The sequence below is a fragment of the Galeopterus variegatus genome, unplaced genomic scaffold (assembly GCF_000696425.1).
Source record: "Galeopterus variegatus unplaced genomic scaffold, G_variegatus-3.0.2 Scaffold860, whole genome shotgun sequence".
Classification (NCBI taxonomy): Eukaryota; Metazoa; Chordata; class Mammalia; order Dermoptera; family Cynocephalidae; genus Galeopterus; species Galeopterus variegatus.
Window position 1 is genome coordinate 228,392 of NW_007726971.1, and position 16,030 is coordinate 244,421.

At 33.5% G+C, this 16,030-nt stretch overlaps 1 protein-coding gene across 1 annotated transcript in view; it reads right to left on the reverse strand.

The window, feature by feature from the left end:
• NRG4 (neuregulin 4) overlaps positions 1-14,234 on the reverse strand; it is a 68,348-nt gene extending 54,114 nt beyond the window's left edge. The window contains exons 1-3 of the mRNA XM_008572985.1: positions 14,110-14,234; positions 12,893-12,958; positions 10,739-10,832 (exon numbers count right to left, since the gene is read on the reverse strand). Of these exons, the coding sequence (XP_008571207.1) occupies positions 10,739-10,832; positions 12,893-12,902 (104 nt within the window). The 5' untranslated portion in view covers positions 12,903-12,958; positions 14,110-14,234. The remainder of the gene's footprint in view (positions 1-10,738; positions 10,833-12,892; positions 12,959-14,109) is intronic.
• Positions 14,235-16,030: the final 1,796 nt, after the last annotated feature.

Below are 16,030 nucleotides of genomic sequence, written 5' to 3' on the forward strand. Positions count from 1 at the left end.
AATAAATGGACAGAACAAAGGAAAATCACAGAAATTTCAATAAGAATACAAATACATACGAAACCTATTATATAACAAAGTTAGCATCTCAAATCAGTAAGGGGATTAACTCATTTAGTATTTGAGTACCTATTATGTTTCAGGTACTGCTCTAGCAGTAAACATATGGCTAAAAATTTCTGTCCTCATGGGGCTGACATTCTAATGGGAATTACGATAAATAAACCAATAATGTTGGGAAGACTGGGAAGCTGTTATGGTCTGAATGTGTCCCATCCAAAATTCATGTTGCAACTTAATCCCCATTGTGGTGGTATTAAGAGAGAGGGCATTCTCTGCCCTCATGAATGGATTAGGGCCTCAAAACAACTGGAGGGAACTAGCTTAGGCCTTTTTATGGTCTTCCGCCCTTCTGCCATGTGAAGACAGTGTTCATCCTTTTTTGCTCTTCTGCCCCACCATGTGAGGACACACAGTATTCACTCCTTCTGCCATGTAAAGATGTAGCAAGAAGGCCCTCACAATTCAGTGACGGCCAGTGCCTTAATCTCATACTTCCCAGCCTCCAGAACTGTGAGAAGTAAATTTCTACTGTTTAAAAATTATCTAGTCTGGGCTGGATGGTTATTTCATTGGTTAGAGCATGGTGTGAATAACACCAAGGTCCAGGGTTCAATCCCTGTATGGGCTGGCCATACCACCCCACCCCCCAGTCCCTGGCAAATAAATAAATAAATGAATGAATGAATGAATGAATGAATGAACGAATGAATAATTCAGTCTCAGGAATTTAGTTATAGCAATCCCTGTATGGGCTGGCCATACCACCCCACCCCCCAGTCCCTGGCAAATAAATAAATAAATAAATAAATGAATGAATGAATGAATGAATGAACGAATGAATAATTCAGTCTCAGGAATTTAGTTATAGCAGCACAAATAAACTAAGACAGCAGTCATATTGAAAAAGATAAACCTGGATCCATCTCTCACATCACATAAATAATCCAAATAGAATAAAGGTTTAATCAAAAAAAGATAAAGATACTTGAAACAAAGCTCATAACCTTGGAGTAGGAAAGGCTTTTTAAAGTATGACTCAAACTCTGAGTGCTTTAAAAAAAAAACAAAAAAACCCACCTGATACATTTGACTGTAGTAAAACAAACAAACAAAAAAAACTATTGCATGGAAAAATAAATACTATAAGCTGGGTAAATAAAGAAAAATAATAAACTATAAATAGTTACCTGCAATTAATATTATAGATAGAAGGCTAATCTTCCTAATATAAGTTCTGGGGGAAAAAAAATCAAGAATCCAATAATTAAAAATAAGCCAGCATGTAAACAAATACACTATCAAAAAATATTTTAATTAGTACTTAAACAAAATATACTCAACTTTACTCATAATTAGGAAAATATGAAATAAAAAAACACTGTGATACTATGTTTTCATCTATCAGATTGGCAGAACTCCAGAAGTTTGACAACTCTGTTGCAAGTATATGGAGAAAAAGCTACCCAAATACACTGCTAGAGGGAGTTCCAAATAGTATTATAATACCTACACAGAGCAATTTGGCTACACATGTTAAAATTACAAATGCATTTACCTTTAACCCAGCAATCTCACTTCCAGAAATTTCTTTTACAGGTATATAATTTCATACATGCGAAGATTTATGTACAAGGTTATTTATTGAAGCAGTGTGTGTGCAACAACATCAATCAATAGAGGCCTGGTTAAATAAACTATGGTACATTCACACAAATGGAATATCTTCCAGTTATAAAAAAGAATTAGGAAGCCATGTATAGTGATGAACAGATATACAGGATATACTGTTAAGAAAAAACAACCAAGTACAGAATAGTGTATACAGCAGCACTGTCCAATAGAAACATAATGCCTAGTTTAAAATATTTGTAGCCACATCAAAAAAGAAAAAAAAAACCCAGGTGGAATCATATTTAGTTATAAATTTTATTCAGTTAAATATATCCAAAATATTATCATTTCAACATGTAATCAAGATAAAAATTATTGATGAAATAGTTTACATTGTTTTTTCGCACGAAGTCTTCAAAATCCAAGGATTACTTTATGCTCATTGCATATCTCCATTCAGTTCCTCAGTCACACTAACCACATTTCAATTGCTAAATAGCCACATGTGGCTACTGGCTACCATACTGGACCACAAGTATAGAATGTTCTTTCGTTTATTTGACAAATATTTATTGAATGACTATTATTTGCTAGGCACTATTCTAGTAAGAATGGGAGGATAAAAAGATGCATTTTTATTTCCTTAAATTTGCAAAAAGTAGTACTGGAAGTCTAGATCAGACCCTACTGTTTTTCATATTTATAAACAGGGAGGAAAAATGTCAATAGATACAGAAGTGAGAGGAATATATTTCAGTACATCCTTTGATTTCATTTTTGATCTTTGAAAGATGTGAACTATTTACAATTTTTAACTTAACTTTTCAAAAAGAACCAGGTAATAAATAGTAGTTTGCAACAAGTCAGTGCTCCCATTTCAACTAGAAAATAAAAAACAAATTACAAAAATCATATTTTTAAAAACATCAGAAGTATGTAGAAGCACAGACGGGACTAGATAAGCTAAAATTCCAGACAGGTAAGAACTCTTCCTTCGTGAACACAGATTGACAACCACTTTTTCCCCTGGGGGCATTTAGAGAGTCTAGGCATAGGTTGGGGACTGGGTTTGCCTAGGCAAAGGGACTTTAGTAAGATTAAGAGAAACCCACAGAGTTTTTGATGGTTGTTAGGCTGCTGTGAGGGATTGAGTCTAAACTTATGCACATATAATAATAGCTTCAAAATATATAAAGCAAAAATTGACAGAACTGAAAGGAAAAGCAAGCAATCTACAATCATACTTGAAGATGCTAACATACATATCTCAGTAAATAATAGGATAATCAGACAAAATATGAGTAAGGAAACAAAATTTGAATGGCACTATTTAACAACATGACTTAATTGACATTTATAGAACACTATACCAATCGGTAGTTCTTTTTCAAATGTGCATGGAACGTTAACCAAAATAGATTACATGAAGGGCCATGAAGTAAGCCTCAATGAATTTACATAGAACAAAATTGTAGAGCATATGCTCTGACTATGATGGAATTCAACTTGAAAGTAATGACAAAAATATTACCAGAAAATTCACAAATATTTTTAAATTGAGCAACACACTTTCATAGAATTAACAGATCAGAGAAGAATTTCCAAGGAACATTAGTAAACGTTTGAATAAAATAAAATAAAAATATACACACCAAAATTGTGGATGCATCTAAATCAGTCCTCAGGGAAATTTATAGTTTCAAAACTTTATATTAACATAGATAAAAGGCTGAAAATGAATGAATTCAATAAGCTAAAAAATAAACAGCAAATTAAGCCCACAGAAAGTAGAAGAAAAGAAATAAAGATAAGAGAACAAATCAATAAAATAAAATATTACTTGTGCTCATATTCCACATAACATTATTGTGCAGGGGGACTATTGTTTCTCCAATTTCATAGATAATACAACTGTACCTCAGAGAGGTGAAACAACTAGTTCAGCATCATACAGTTTGTATGGGCAAAGCCATCCTGACATAGCTTTAAATACAAACCCTGTGTTCTTAAGCAAAACTCAATACTGTCTACCATGGAAACATGTCACAAGAACAATAAAAAGATTCATACCTTTGACTAATTTATTCCAGGCCCAGATAGTTAGCCTAAGAAAATAATTTGAGGGCCGGCCCGGTGGCACACTCGGTAGAGTGCGGTGCTTGGGAGCGTGGCGGCGTTCCCGCCGAGGGTTCAGATCCCATATAGAGACCGGTCCGCTCAATGGTTGAGCGCGGTGCGGGCACAACACCGAGGGTTGCGATCCCGTTGCCGGTCACGAAAAAAGACAAAAAGGAAAAAAAAAAAAAAAGAAAATAATTTGAAAGGAAAAAAAAATACATATTTACAAAGAGGTTCACTCATTCCACAAATATCTGGTCATTGCTCATTATGTACCAGCTACTAACTTACTATATAATTTACTTATTTATTTATTATTTATGTTCTATCTTCCCAACCTAGAATATAAGCCCTACAGGGAAAGAAAATTTTGTCTGTTTTGTTCACTGATATTTCTGATGCATGTAGAACAGGCATAGAGTAGACACTCAATAATTATCTGTTGAATGAATGAATGCCCCCACTACTCTGAATTCTACTACTGATTCGACAGATATGAAAAGTATTAGAGTATGATGAATTGTTTGCTAACAAATTGGAAAACCTAGATGAAATCAACAAATTCCTAGAAACACAAAACCTACCAAAATAAATCACAAAGAAATAAAAACTCTGAACAGGCCTATAACTAGTAAGGAGATTGAATTAATAATCAAGAAAAACCCCCAAAAGAAAAGCCCTGGACCTGATGGCTTCACTAGTGAATCCTACCAAACAAAAAAGAAATAACACCAGTCCTTATCAAACTTTTCCCAAAAATCGAAGAAGGAACACAACCTTCTATGAAGCCAGTATTACCCTGATACCAAAGCTAAACAAAGACCTTATGAGAAAAGAAAAGTACAGACCAGTAACCCTTATAAACATTGATGCAAAACTCCTCAACAAAATACTAGCAAAATGAATTCAGCAGTGTATTAAAAAGAGTATATACCACAACCAAGTGGGATTTATTCTTGGAATGTAAAGATGATTTAATTTATGAAAATGATCAATGTAATTCATCACATTACCAGAAAGAAGGAAAAATAAAACACACAATCATCTCACATAATGCAGAAAAAGCATTTGATAAAATTCAATTCCCTTACATAATAACAACATTCAATAAACTAGGAATAGAAGAAAACTACTTCAACATAATAATTAGCCACATATGAAAACCCCACAGTGACCATCATACTCAATGGGGAAAGACTGAAAGCTTTTCCTCTAAGATCAGTAACAAGACAAACACGCCCACTTTCACTACTTCTATTCAACATAGTACTGGAAGTTCTAGCCAGAGCAATTGGGCAAGAAAAACAAAAGGTGCTGGCCAATTAGCTCACTTGGTTGGAATGTGGTGCTGCTAACAACAAGGTCAAGGGTTTGGATCCCCTTACTGGCCAGCTGCCAAAAAACAAAAAAGAAAGAAAAGGCATCCAAGCTGGAAAGTAATAAGTAAAATTATCTCTGTTCACAAATGATATAATCTCATATGTAGAAAACCCTAAAGATTCCACAAAAAGACTGTTAGAGATAATAAATGAATTCAGCAAAGTTGCAGGATACAAATATCAGGTGCATTTCTATACACTAATGATGAACAACCTAAAAAGGAAATTATGAAAACAATTCCATTTACAACAGCATCAAAAAGAATAAAATACACAGGAATTAACCAAGAAGGTGAAAGACTCATACATTGAAAACTATAAAATACTGCTGAAAAAAATTTAAAAAGACATCAATAAACAAAAACACATGCATGTTCATGGACTGGAAAACCTAATATTGTTAAGGTGTCAGTACTACCCAAAGCAATCTACAGGTTCAATGCAATCCCTATCAAAATCCCAATGACTTTTTTTGCAGAAATAGAAAAGCCCATTCTAAAATTCATATAGAATTGCAAGGGACCTGGAATTGCCAAAACAATCTCCAAACAGAAGAACAAAGATGGAAGATTCACACTTCCTGATTTTGAAATCTACTACAAAGCTACAGTAATTAAAACAGTGTGGTACTGGCCTAAAATTAGACATACAACTGTATAGACCAATGGAATAAATTAGAAGGCCCTGAAATAAATACTCACATATGTGGTCAAATGATATTTGAAACAGTGCCAAGACCATTCAATGGGGGAAGAACAGTCTTTTAACAAATACTGATGATAAAGGGAAATTTCACCAGCAGACATAACCATTCTAAATTTATATGTGCTTAATAACATTGCTTCAAAATAGTTTGAGCAAAAATTAACAAAAATAGTAAGATGTTGAAGATCCAAAAATCACAGCAGGGAATTTTGATATACTTCTTCAGTTACTGATAAATCAAATAAAAAAGAAATAGTAAGAATATAAAGGCTTTGAACAGCACATTATAACAAACTCAATCTATTAATATATAAAACCCTGAACCCATCAATTAAAGAATGCACATTCTTCTCTAGTACACACAGACCATTTAAAACACTATCTAGGAAACAGGCTTCAAAGCAAACGTCAACAAACACTAAAGAGTTGATATTATGGAGTCCTTAATTTAAAAATATTAGCTTAAAAATATCAGTGAGCATGGGATGGCCTGTGGCTCACTTGGGAGAGTGTGGTGCTGACAACACCAAGTCAAGGGTTAAGATCCCCTTACTGGTCATGTTTAAAAAAAAAAAAAAATCAGCGAGTTAAATGACCAACTGTAAGGAATTACATAGTGAAAACTAGAGGATGCTCAAAGAAAGTACAATAAAGAAAAAAAATAGACAAGAGGAAAAAAGACAAATGTATGGTAAGACAAATTTGTAAAGCAAAAAAATAAAACATAAAAATAAATAAATTTGTAAAGCATACTTGTATGCTTGTATATTGCCACTATAGTGTTTCTTATTTTGTTTACTAATTCACTTACCCATTTCACTCAAGAAAAATATACTTATCACTGATTCATAAATGAAACTATTTCTAAAAGTTAACTATATATTCAGTCAACAATTATTGACATTTTTGCTTATCCTGGGCAAGGCACTGTCCTAGGTGCTGGGATAGAGTAGGGAATATTTATAATTCAACAAGGGAGCTGAGCATATAAACGATGCAAAATACAGAATGTAGTAATAAATTTCACACATTTCTCTGGAAGTTCAGAGGAGTGAGAGGTTAATTCTGATTTACAATGGGGTAAGAGATTAGAGAGGAAGTAGCCTTGAGATGTAAGTAGGATTTGAAAATGCATTGATAGGAAGAAAGGGCAGGAGTACAATTACAAATTACAGTCGACATAATTCAAGGTATATCTAATATGAATAGCGAGTGATTCTGGTTAGAATACAGACCAAGGAATAGGAGAAAGCCAAGAACATGGTTTGGAGCCAAACAGTAAAAAATTCTAAAAGCTAGATTAAAAAGGTGAGATTTTAGTTCATAGATGGCAGAAGGGTAGATATGAGGGCTATTACTGAATTTTTTTGTTTTATTTTAGCAGGAGTCATGATGAGAATTAGGCTCTAGGAAAATTGGTTAGAGGACTATTTCTATAGACAAAGCAGGGGTTAAGAAAGGGCTAACAACAGTGATAGTAATAATAACAATAGTGATAGTAAGAACAGAAAGGACTAGAGAGATGAGAGAAATACAGCAAAGGTAGAAATATGATTTGACAGCTGGAGAAGGCGGAAGTGATAGAGTCAAAGATGAGTCTGGGGTTTCTCATTTACAAGACAGTTGGGATGTCATGAACAGAAATAGGGAATGCAGGAAATAATATGAGTTGAGACTGAAAATCAGTTTATCACCCTTAGATATTGCTATTATAGCTTACAGAGCTACATTTAAAATGTGGTCCTATGATCATTGGAAAAGAATTACTTTTATAAAATAATATTTAAAATATATCTGCCATTCGACTTCACTGAATCTTCAGTTACTACATTCCTTCCTCTTCTGTTTCCCCTTTGTCTCCTTCTACCCACACCCTGACTTTGCTTCCTTCCAGGTTTTGAACAACCAGGATACAACATTCACATCACACAGAGGGCATCAATCCCACAGAATCTCCTGCTGTTGTGCAACGTGACCTTGCTTCATTCCTATCCATCATATACCCTGAGGCAAAGTTTCAACTACTCTTTAAATACCATTCTTAAAGTTTGAAATTAGGAAGAAACTAGACACATTCTTAAACCTAGTGTGGGTGCCAGCAAAGTTGCCCTTTCTCTTTCATTGGTAACTTTTTGAAAATGTACTAAAAACACATATATTCAAGTTACAAAAACAGGGAGACAACCTAGGTTTCTTCTCATTTCTATGACTCTCTAAATTCCAGTACTCTTAATTTTCTTTCAACTTACTCAGTGCAGTATAATAGACACTCAGTATACAGACAGATCATAAATGTACAGCTTGATGGACCAAGTATTCTGACCACAATGTAATTAAGTTAGATATAAATACAAAAAGATAACCTAAAAACCCTCATAGGTGAAAGAAAAAATGATTATGGAAAAAACTTAAAACTTAGAACTGAACTATCTGAAGCTAAAGTGTATTTGAAATTTTTAACATTAAATACAGTCTATTAGAAAAGGGGGCTAAAGATCAATGCTCAAGAACAAAGTTAAGGACTCATGCTACCTGCTTTCATTCACTATAAAGCTATATTTATCAAGACTGTTTAGTGGTGAAGACAGAAACATAGATCAGTGGAATCTAATAGTCCAGGAATAGACCTACACATACATGGTTAATTGATTTTTGACAAAGGCATAAAGGCAATTCAATGGAGAAAGCATAGTCTTTTCACCCACGTAGCTACCCACCAAGATCAAAACACAAAGTGTTAGTATCTTTTAATAATTAAATGTTTTTCTTCTGATAAGCATTTTAGTTTCATTTTATGAATGCCCTGTGCTATATCCCCTTAGAAATAACCCAGAATGAATATATTATAAGGTTAAGTGAACCTTGGGAGTTGTGTTTAAAGGCCATTTCTTTCTTCTTCCTCTCTGTATGATCTTGGGCAAATCACTTGATTTCTCGTTTTCTCCTTATTTTTCATTTTCCTATGGTCTCCCCTGCCTCCTTTCTCTAAGGTTTTTGTGAGAATGAAATGCCAAAATGTAAATAAAGAATAGGGTCAGCAACAAAATTTAGAGGGGCAATGGAAATATTCTATATTGATGTGGCGGTAGCTTCATGGGTATAACATTTGTTAAAATTTATCATTTGTGTACTTTAAATGAATGCAGTTTATCATATATAAATTATATCTTAGTAAATAGATTTAAAAACAAAAAAGAATACTGTTCAGGCACATAGTGGGTGTTAAGGAATTGTTAGTTTTTTCCTCTATCCCTCTCCCTTTATATATTCACTTGGGAGGAAAAACACCTAGGCGTTACTCCCCATATGAAAACCCCTAAAAACTTCTTGAGATAATTATGAGGTTACTTCTCTGCCTCCTCTTCTTCAGACAAAATCCCAGTAACTTTAACTTTTCCTACAAATTTTACTTTTTTATCCTTTTATTTAGCAAGGTTTTAAATCTTTTTTTTTCCTTTTTGCCTTTTTTCATGTCCGGCAACGGATCGCAACCCTCAGTGTCGTGCCCGTACCAGACTGGGACCAGCAACAGGATCGCAACCCTCGGTGTTGCTCCCACACCTCGCTCAGCCAGTGAGTGGGAACCGGTCTGTATGTGGGATCCGAACCCTCGGTGGGAGCGCCACTGCGCTCCCAAGCGGCACACTGTAGCAGTGCGCCACCGGGCTGGCCCAAGGTTTTAAATCTTAAATCTAGATTCTATACCTCTCTTCAGTTAATGAACAAAAAAGAGTAACCCACACACGTGACAAAATATCTTGAGGTCACTGGGTGTTAGCTCCACAATGTCCGTGGACCTCATGGGTCTTACTAAGTTGCTAACTCACGTACAAAAAGAGGTTTATCATATGCCGTTAAATTCTATTCAGGCAAACTCACAGGAAGCCAGCTATACAAGTACTGTTTTGAAGTCTTTTTTGATCACTAGCTGTATCTATACAAGCAGAGTGAATCATATTATTTTAAAACAATAGCGGCTAAGAAATCCTTTTTTTATTTTTTTCTTTCCTTTTTGTCTTTTTTTACTGACCGGTAACAGGATCGCAACCCTCGGTGTCGCGCCCATACCGGGGACCGGCAACGGGATCGCAACCCTCGGTGTCACGCCCACACCGTGCTCAGCCAGTGAGCGGGAACTGGTCTCCACATGGGGTCCGAACCCTCGGCGGGAGTGCCGCCACACTCCCAAGCGGCGCACTCTCCAGTGCGCCACCGGGCCGGCCCAAGACATCCTTTTTTTACTTGCTACCACCATTAGAAAAACATATCTCTTCATTTTCTTTATGATATATCAAGTGTAAGTTTTGGTACCAACTGAGTCATCATGGATTTATGTATTCTAAACTTGAAACAAAATATCTCATGTTGGGCTTTTTACTTTAGTGAATTCTCTAGCTGTTTTGCCAGTAATATTAAACATAGACTGCCTTCCCTAAATTGCTAAAATCAGAGAATTCACTAAAATGGATTTTTTAAAAAAATCTGTCTTGGCTAGAAACTACCACCACCGATTTTCAAAATAAACACCTTGGGCCCTGGGAGTGCAGCAGCGCTCCCACCGTGGGTTCGGATCCTATATAGGGATGACCGGTGCGCTCACTGGCTGAGCGCGGTGCAGCTGGTCTCAAAAAAGGACAAAAAAAACCAAAACAAAACAAAACAAAAACCCTAATGAATGAGATTTTTATTCACTACTTTCTTTTGTTTTTGTTTTGTTTCAAAAGCACAATTTTGCCCTTCATAAATATGAAGTCTTCCTCACACTTTTTCATCTTACACTTTTTGTTTACTTTTTGTCACTTCTCAAAGTAGTAGATGATAAAAAATAAAATTATCCTCTCCCCCCAATCCACTTCACTCACCTACAAAATGGGCTGGAAATAGTAGGTATCACATAACAAATCCCCCCATTCAGGCAAAATGACCTGTGGCTGGGACCACAGGGCTCTTCGTGAGCTAAAACACATACATATAAGAAAAAGAGAAAGACAAATTAAAGTTTTTCTAACACAACAAGGAATAGGAATAACTATCTTAGAATGAAGTTGCAATTCTAAATATTAGAATGAAGAATGTTTTCTCAAAATGAAAGAATCTTATTCTTATTTGATGGGCAGGGACTTCTATCCCTTTGAGGGAAAAATTAATCTGTCCTAAGGATATGGCCATTAACTACAATGTATTTAGAAGCCATATAACAGAAATAAAGAGTCTCTATATTAGTTAGAGTAAAAGGAAGTGATTAAGATCTTAGAATAAACAGGGCCTTTCTCATTTAGTACAGAGATTCTGCAGTATATCCCTTAGAGCTTTCTTGGCCCAGGGTGTACTTAGATTCTTATTTTTCCTATTAGTACTCAAATATATAAGATCTGAAAGTGTGGTAGAAAAAAGATTTAGATAATTGAAATACATTTTGATTTCCAAAATTATCTCTAAATATTCCTATCTATAACATTCTTAATGTCAAAAACCACAAATTATATAACCTTATAAGGTTTTGATTTGCAAGGGGATTTTAGGTAATAGCTAGTAACGGTAAAGACAAATTCTGAAGTTAAATTAAAACTCAAGTCATTGCTTGATATACAGTCAAAATTTTTAGAATATTAAGAAAATAAATCTCCTTTTCTCTTTTGCTTCCTTTCTCTCCCTCCTCTTTCTCTATCCTCACCTCCTTCTTTATCTTTGCCTTTCCTTTCTCCCTTGGTATCTCTCCTTTCTTCCAACCTCACTCCCACCCCCACCTTAGGAAAAAAATCCCTTTCCTTTCACTTGTGGTCACCAAAGCCACTGTACAGAAAATAGAAATAACAATAGTAAAACTCACAGAGTCATTATACTACTATTTATGATTAGAAGAGAAAACTGCTGAATACTTTATCTTTCACTCTTAAAGGGGGGAATTATATTGCTTTAAAATTGCGCGGTTAGTTCCTGATTGTTTCTGTCTAGGCATTTACCTAGAATCACCTAATGTGAAGAAGAAAATGGCTTTACTCCCAGTTGGCATCCACTTTAGCATTTAAAAAAAATAGTTTATCAACTTTTTAAAAAATCTAGCATTTATTTGCCAATAAGAGAACAGTGTCTGTCAAGATATAATTGCCACAAATTTTTATTTAAAAAAAAAAATAATTGTCATAAGCCAGATATCTCTACAATTAGCATTTGAAATTTTGAAACTTTTTAGGCCAATAAGAGAACAGTGTCTGTCAAGATATAATTGCCACAAATTTTTATTTAAAAAAAAAATAATTGTCATAAGCCAGATATCTCTACAATTAGCATTTGAAATTTTGAAACTTTTTAACTTTAGAATTGAGAAAAACCTATTCTAGCATCACACTATAACTATGAAAGTATAACAGTATAAAGAGGAAAACAGAACTACAAAGAATTTAAGTGGTAAAAAAGAAAGTAAATCAACCAAAAATAATTCTTTTAGATTTTTTTCTGTTTTTATGTAATACCATACTTCTTTATAGTCAAACAACTTCTAATAAGATTATACAAATTTTCAGGAACAATTTGGGTAACAAACAAGATCCCAATTAACATGACATTACATCAGAATCATGGGAGTCATCACATGGTTTTCCATTGAGAGTGTAATGTAACTATCACAGCTGAAATTAATTAATCCTTGTTTTTAACTGGATGATAACCAGACATATCTCAACACAGGTATTTTGTCAGTAAGGAAAACTCATCTAACCTGAATCACTATCTCTGAATCTATTTTTATTCTGACTCTAATTTCATTTACTTATTATTTAAGAAGTTGATATCAGAGTGAGCTAGAATTTATCAGTTTGTAAAAACCAATAAAACATATAAACCTAAAATAAAGAAGTTTTATGTTATAAAGGAAGGTCTTTCAAAACCAAAATATTTCATATTTTTGAAATGATTTTAGATAGGGAAAAATATAGTTTTGTGTTAACATACATTTTTATTGTTATTCTATTGCTATTAACATACCTTGACAAAAGTATAAACTTACAAGAAATTACCTGTTGACATCTTAATTTTTAAATAGCTTCATTCTTGATCAAAACATTAGGGTTGAAAAACAGCACCTAAAATAATTTAAAATTAATAATTTAGGAAAAATGCTTTTTTGAGGGCATTATAAAATGTCAAATATCCTAATAGCAATACTCTTAAACATTGAAAATAATTAAGACATTTATATACTAATGACAAAATTAGAGCATCTATTTTTTAGATACTTATTACATATCAATGAAAAATCTGGACACATAAAACTAAAAGATCAACTTTAAATAGTATAAATACACTAAATATAAATCATTGCCTAAATAATGTAATTTAATCTTAAATCTCTCTATAGAAAAATCTAATAAGTTTTACTTTTAATAAACATTATTAAAGTAACAGTGTACTACATGAGATCATTTATGAAAGATACGAGGTAGTAAATGAAATTGAATGACCTGAATTGACTTATTGCTTTTTCTTTTCTTTTGGCAGCTAGTCGGTACAAGGACCTGAACCATTGACCTGGGTATTAAAGGTGACTTTTTGCTTTTTTATAAAGCCTATTTATAATCTGACTTTTAATTAGAATCGATAACTTCTGATTTTTCAATTTATTGAAAATGGCCAAACACACACTACAGAAAAATCTTTAACAGCATTTAAATTGTTTGCATTTCTATAGAACCTTTAAAACATTTATGAAAACATTTTTAAGTTTACCAATAGATCGCACATTACATTTACCAATCTACACATGCCTTTCTTTTAAAGAAAAGCCTGGCATCTGGCAAAGCAAAGTAGCTACTGAGACATGCTTATGTGTGAAGTTATCTACTATAACAGAAACAAAGGAACTAAAAAATATATTTGAAGAGAGGAAGAATTTACACTTACATTATGATTACAAGGTCTCAGTTCTGTTTTATAAAGGTGATTTACTCCTGATTTAAGCACAAAGACTTTGTAACAGAAATCTCAATCTACAACTTCCTATTAACACAGGTGTAATACAAAGGTCTTCTCCCAAAGCCAATCACTCTTTCTTATACAGAGAAGCAGAGAGAGAGCGAGAGAGCAAGAGAGCAAAAGAGCAAGAGAGAGAGGACAAACATTAAACCTATTTGATTTGAAATAATTATTGACTCATTCTGAGTTTCTTTTTCTTTTTTTCTTTTCTTTTTTTTTTTTTTTTTACAAACAAACAGGGCTTACCTCAATAAAAACTTACATTCACACAAAAAATAAATTTAGTTGGACATGCAGTGTTTCAAAAGTTTTTGAACACTGCAGACTACAGCAGCTGTGACTTGCATTTTATAACACGTCAAAATCTGATTTATATGACTGCAATGTGGGTGAGACAGACCAAGGTGTGCACAGAGGTCAGGCACAGGCTGAGGGAACCACCCCTTTAGTCCACATGTTCAGAGCTGCAAATGGAGCAGAATTTTATTTGGAAAAGGACTTGTCCTAAGCTGCACTTCCAAATCACTGTCCAAGTTTTAAAATTATGAAATAAGCCACATTCTTTAGACTCCTTACTTACCTTTGCATGTCTGAATAATTCAAGAGCATTGTCTAAGTTCATGGAGAAAAAGAATTTTAATGTGGAGCTAATGGACAATTGTTCCACAGAATATTTTTTTAAAAAAGAATCTTCTTACAAACTACATAAAATTTAGATAAATAATGACTTGAAGAACTTATGAAACTGAAAGAAGGTAATAGCTATAATAGAACTTATAACATCATGTTCAACTGGAAATTAATGTAATCACTGAACTTGACTAATACTAATGACAATACAACTACCTGAAAACTATGGCAAAGCTATTATATATGCATTAAAGAAAGCTAAGTTTTAAAAATTATAAATAATTTTAAAATATTGACTTAAAGTATAATTTTGTGTAAAGGAAATACAGGGTTCTTTATCATGTAATTATCTAAACTATGCCAAGCATTTATATGGTTATCTTTTCTAAAAGCACAATTCAGACATTACTATTTGATGTAAAACACAGAAACTAGTACATTTGTTTTGTTCTTTTAAGGAAATGTTTAAATAAACTCATATAATTACATACTCTGAAACAATTTTTTTCATTATTACCTTGATGTAAAACACAGAAACTAGTACATTTGTTTTGTTCTTTTAAGGAAATGTTTAAATAAATTCATATAATTACATACTCTGAAACAATTTTTTTCATTATTACATATTATCTCCCACATTCAAAGGCAAATTTTACATAGCAATAATCATTATATATGTACACATATACATACGCCCATAAATCTTTTTATAAAAAATAAGTATCCTTTATTTTATTTAAGTGATGGAAATATGATGCTATCTACTAATATGAAAATAACTACTAACTTGTATATGGGAGATACTCTGTGACTTCATAACATTCAAGATGTATTTATTAAGAGATATATTCTGACAGTTTTGTATTGATTATTTTTGGCACGATGCAAATATGAAAGCTTTGGGGCCATGTAATTCTAAAGTAGATTTTCTACTTTACTTGAAAATCTAACTTTTTACTCTAAATGAAAACCTTGGTCTTTAAGTCTTAATTTATTTCTCCATTCACCTATCAACAAACATGTACTAAATGGTCTACCACCCTTAAATGACAGTCTCTTGCCTATGTTACAGGCACATAAACAAGTAATTACAAAAGCGTTTTAGGCTGACTCATATAAGCCACATTTTAACTTACAAAAATGACAATTTCATGAATTCAACGTAATATTCTCACAGACACATATGTATATCACTATATCAACACACACAAAAAAAATGTTTAACTGTTATTGAAGAGAATCAGGGAAAGATTCCAAGAGGCAGTGTTATTTCCACTAAATCTTGAATAATGAGTAAGAGCTTGTAAACAGAGACAGATGAGCATTCCAGACAGAGGTAACAGCATGTTCAAAGGCACAGAAGAAAGAAGATCCAAGTATTCAGATAATTGCGGGTAGATCACAGGTCAGGATGTGTGCAGGGTGTGTGTGGGCGGGGGGTGTAGGAGGGTGGTTTTCTGTTTTTTATTTGGTGGTTGGCCAATATGGGGATCTGGACCAGTGACCTTGATGTTACACGGCGGTGCTCTAAGCATCTGAGCTGACCAGCCAGC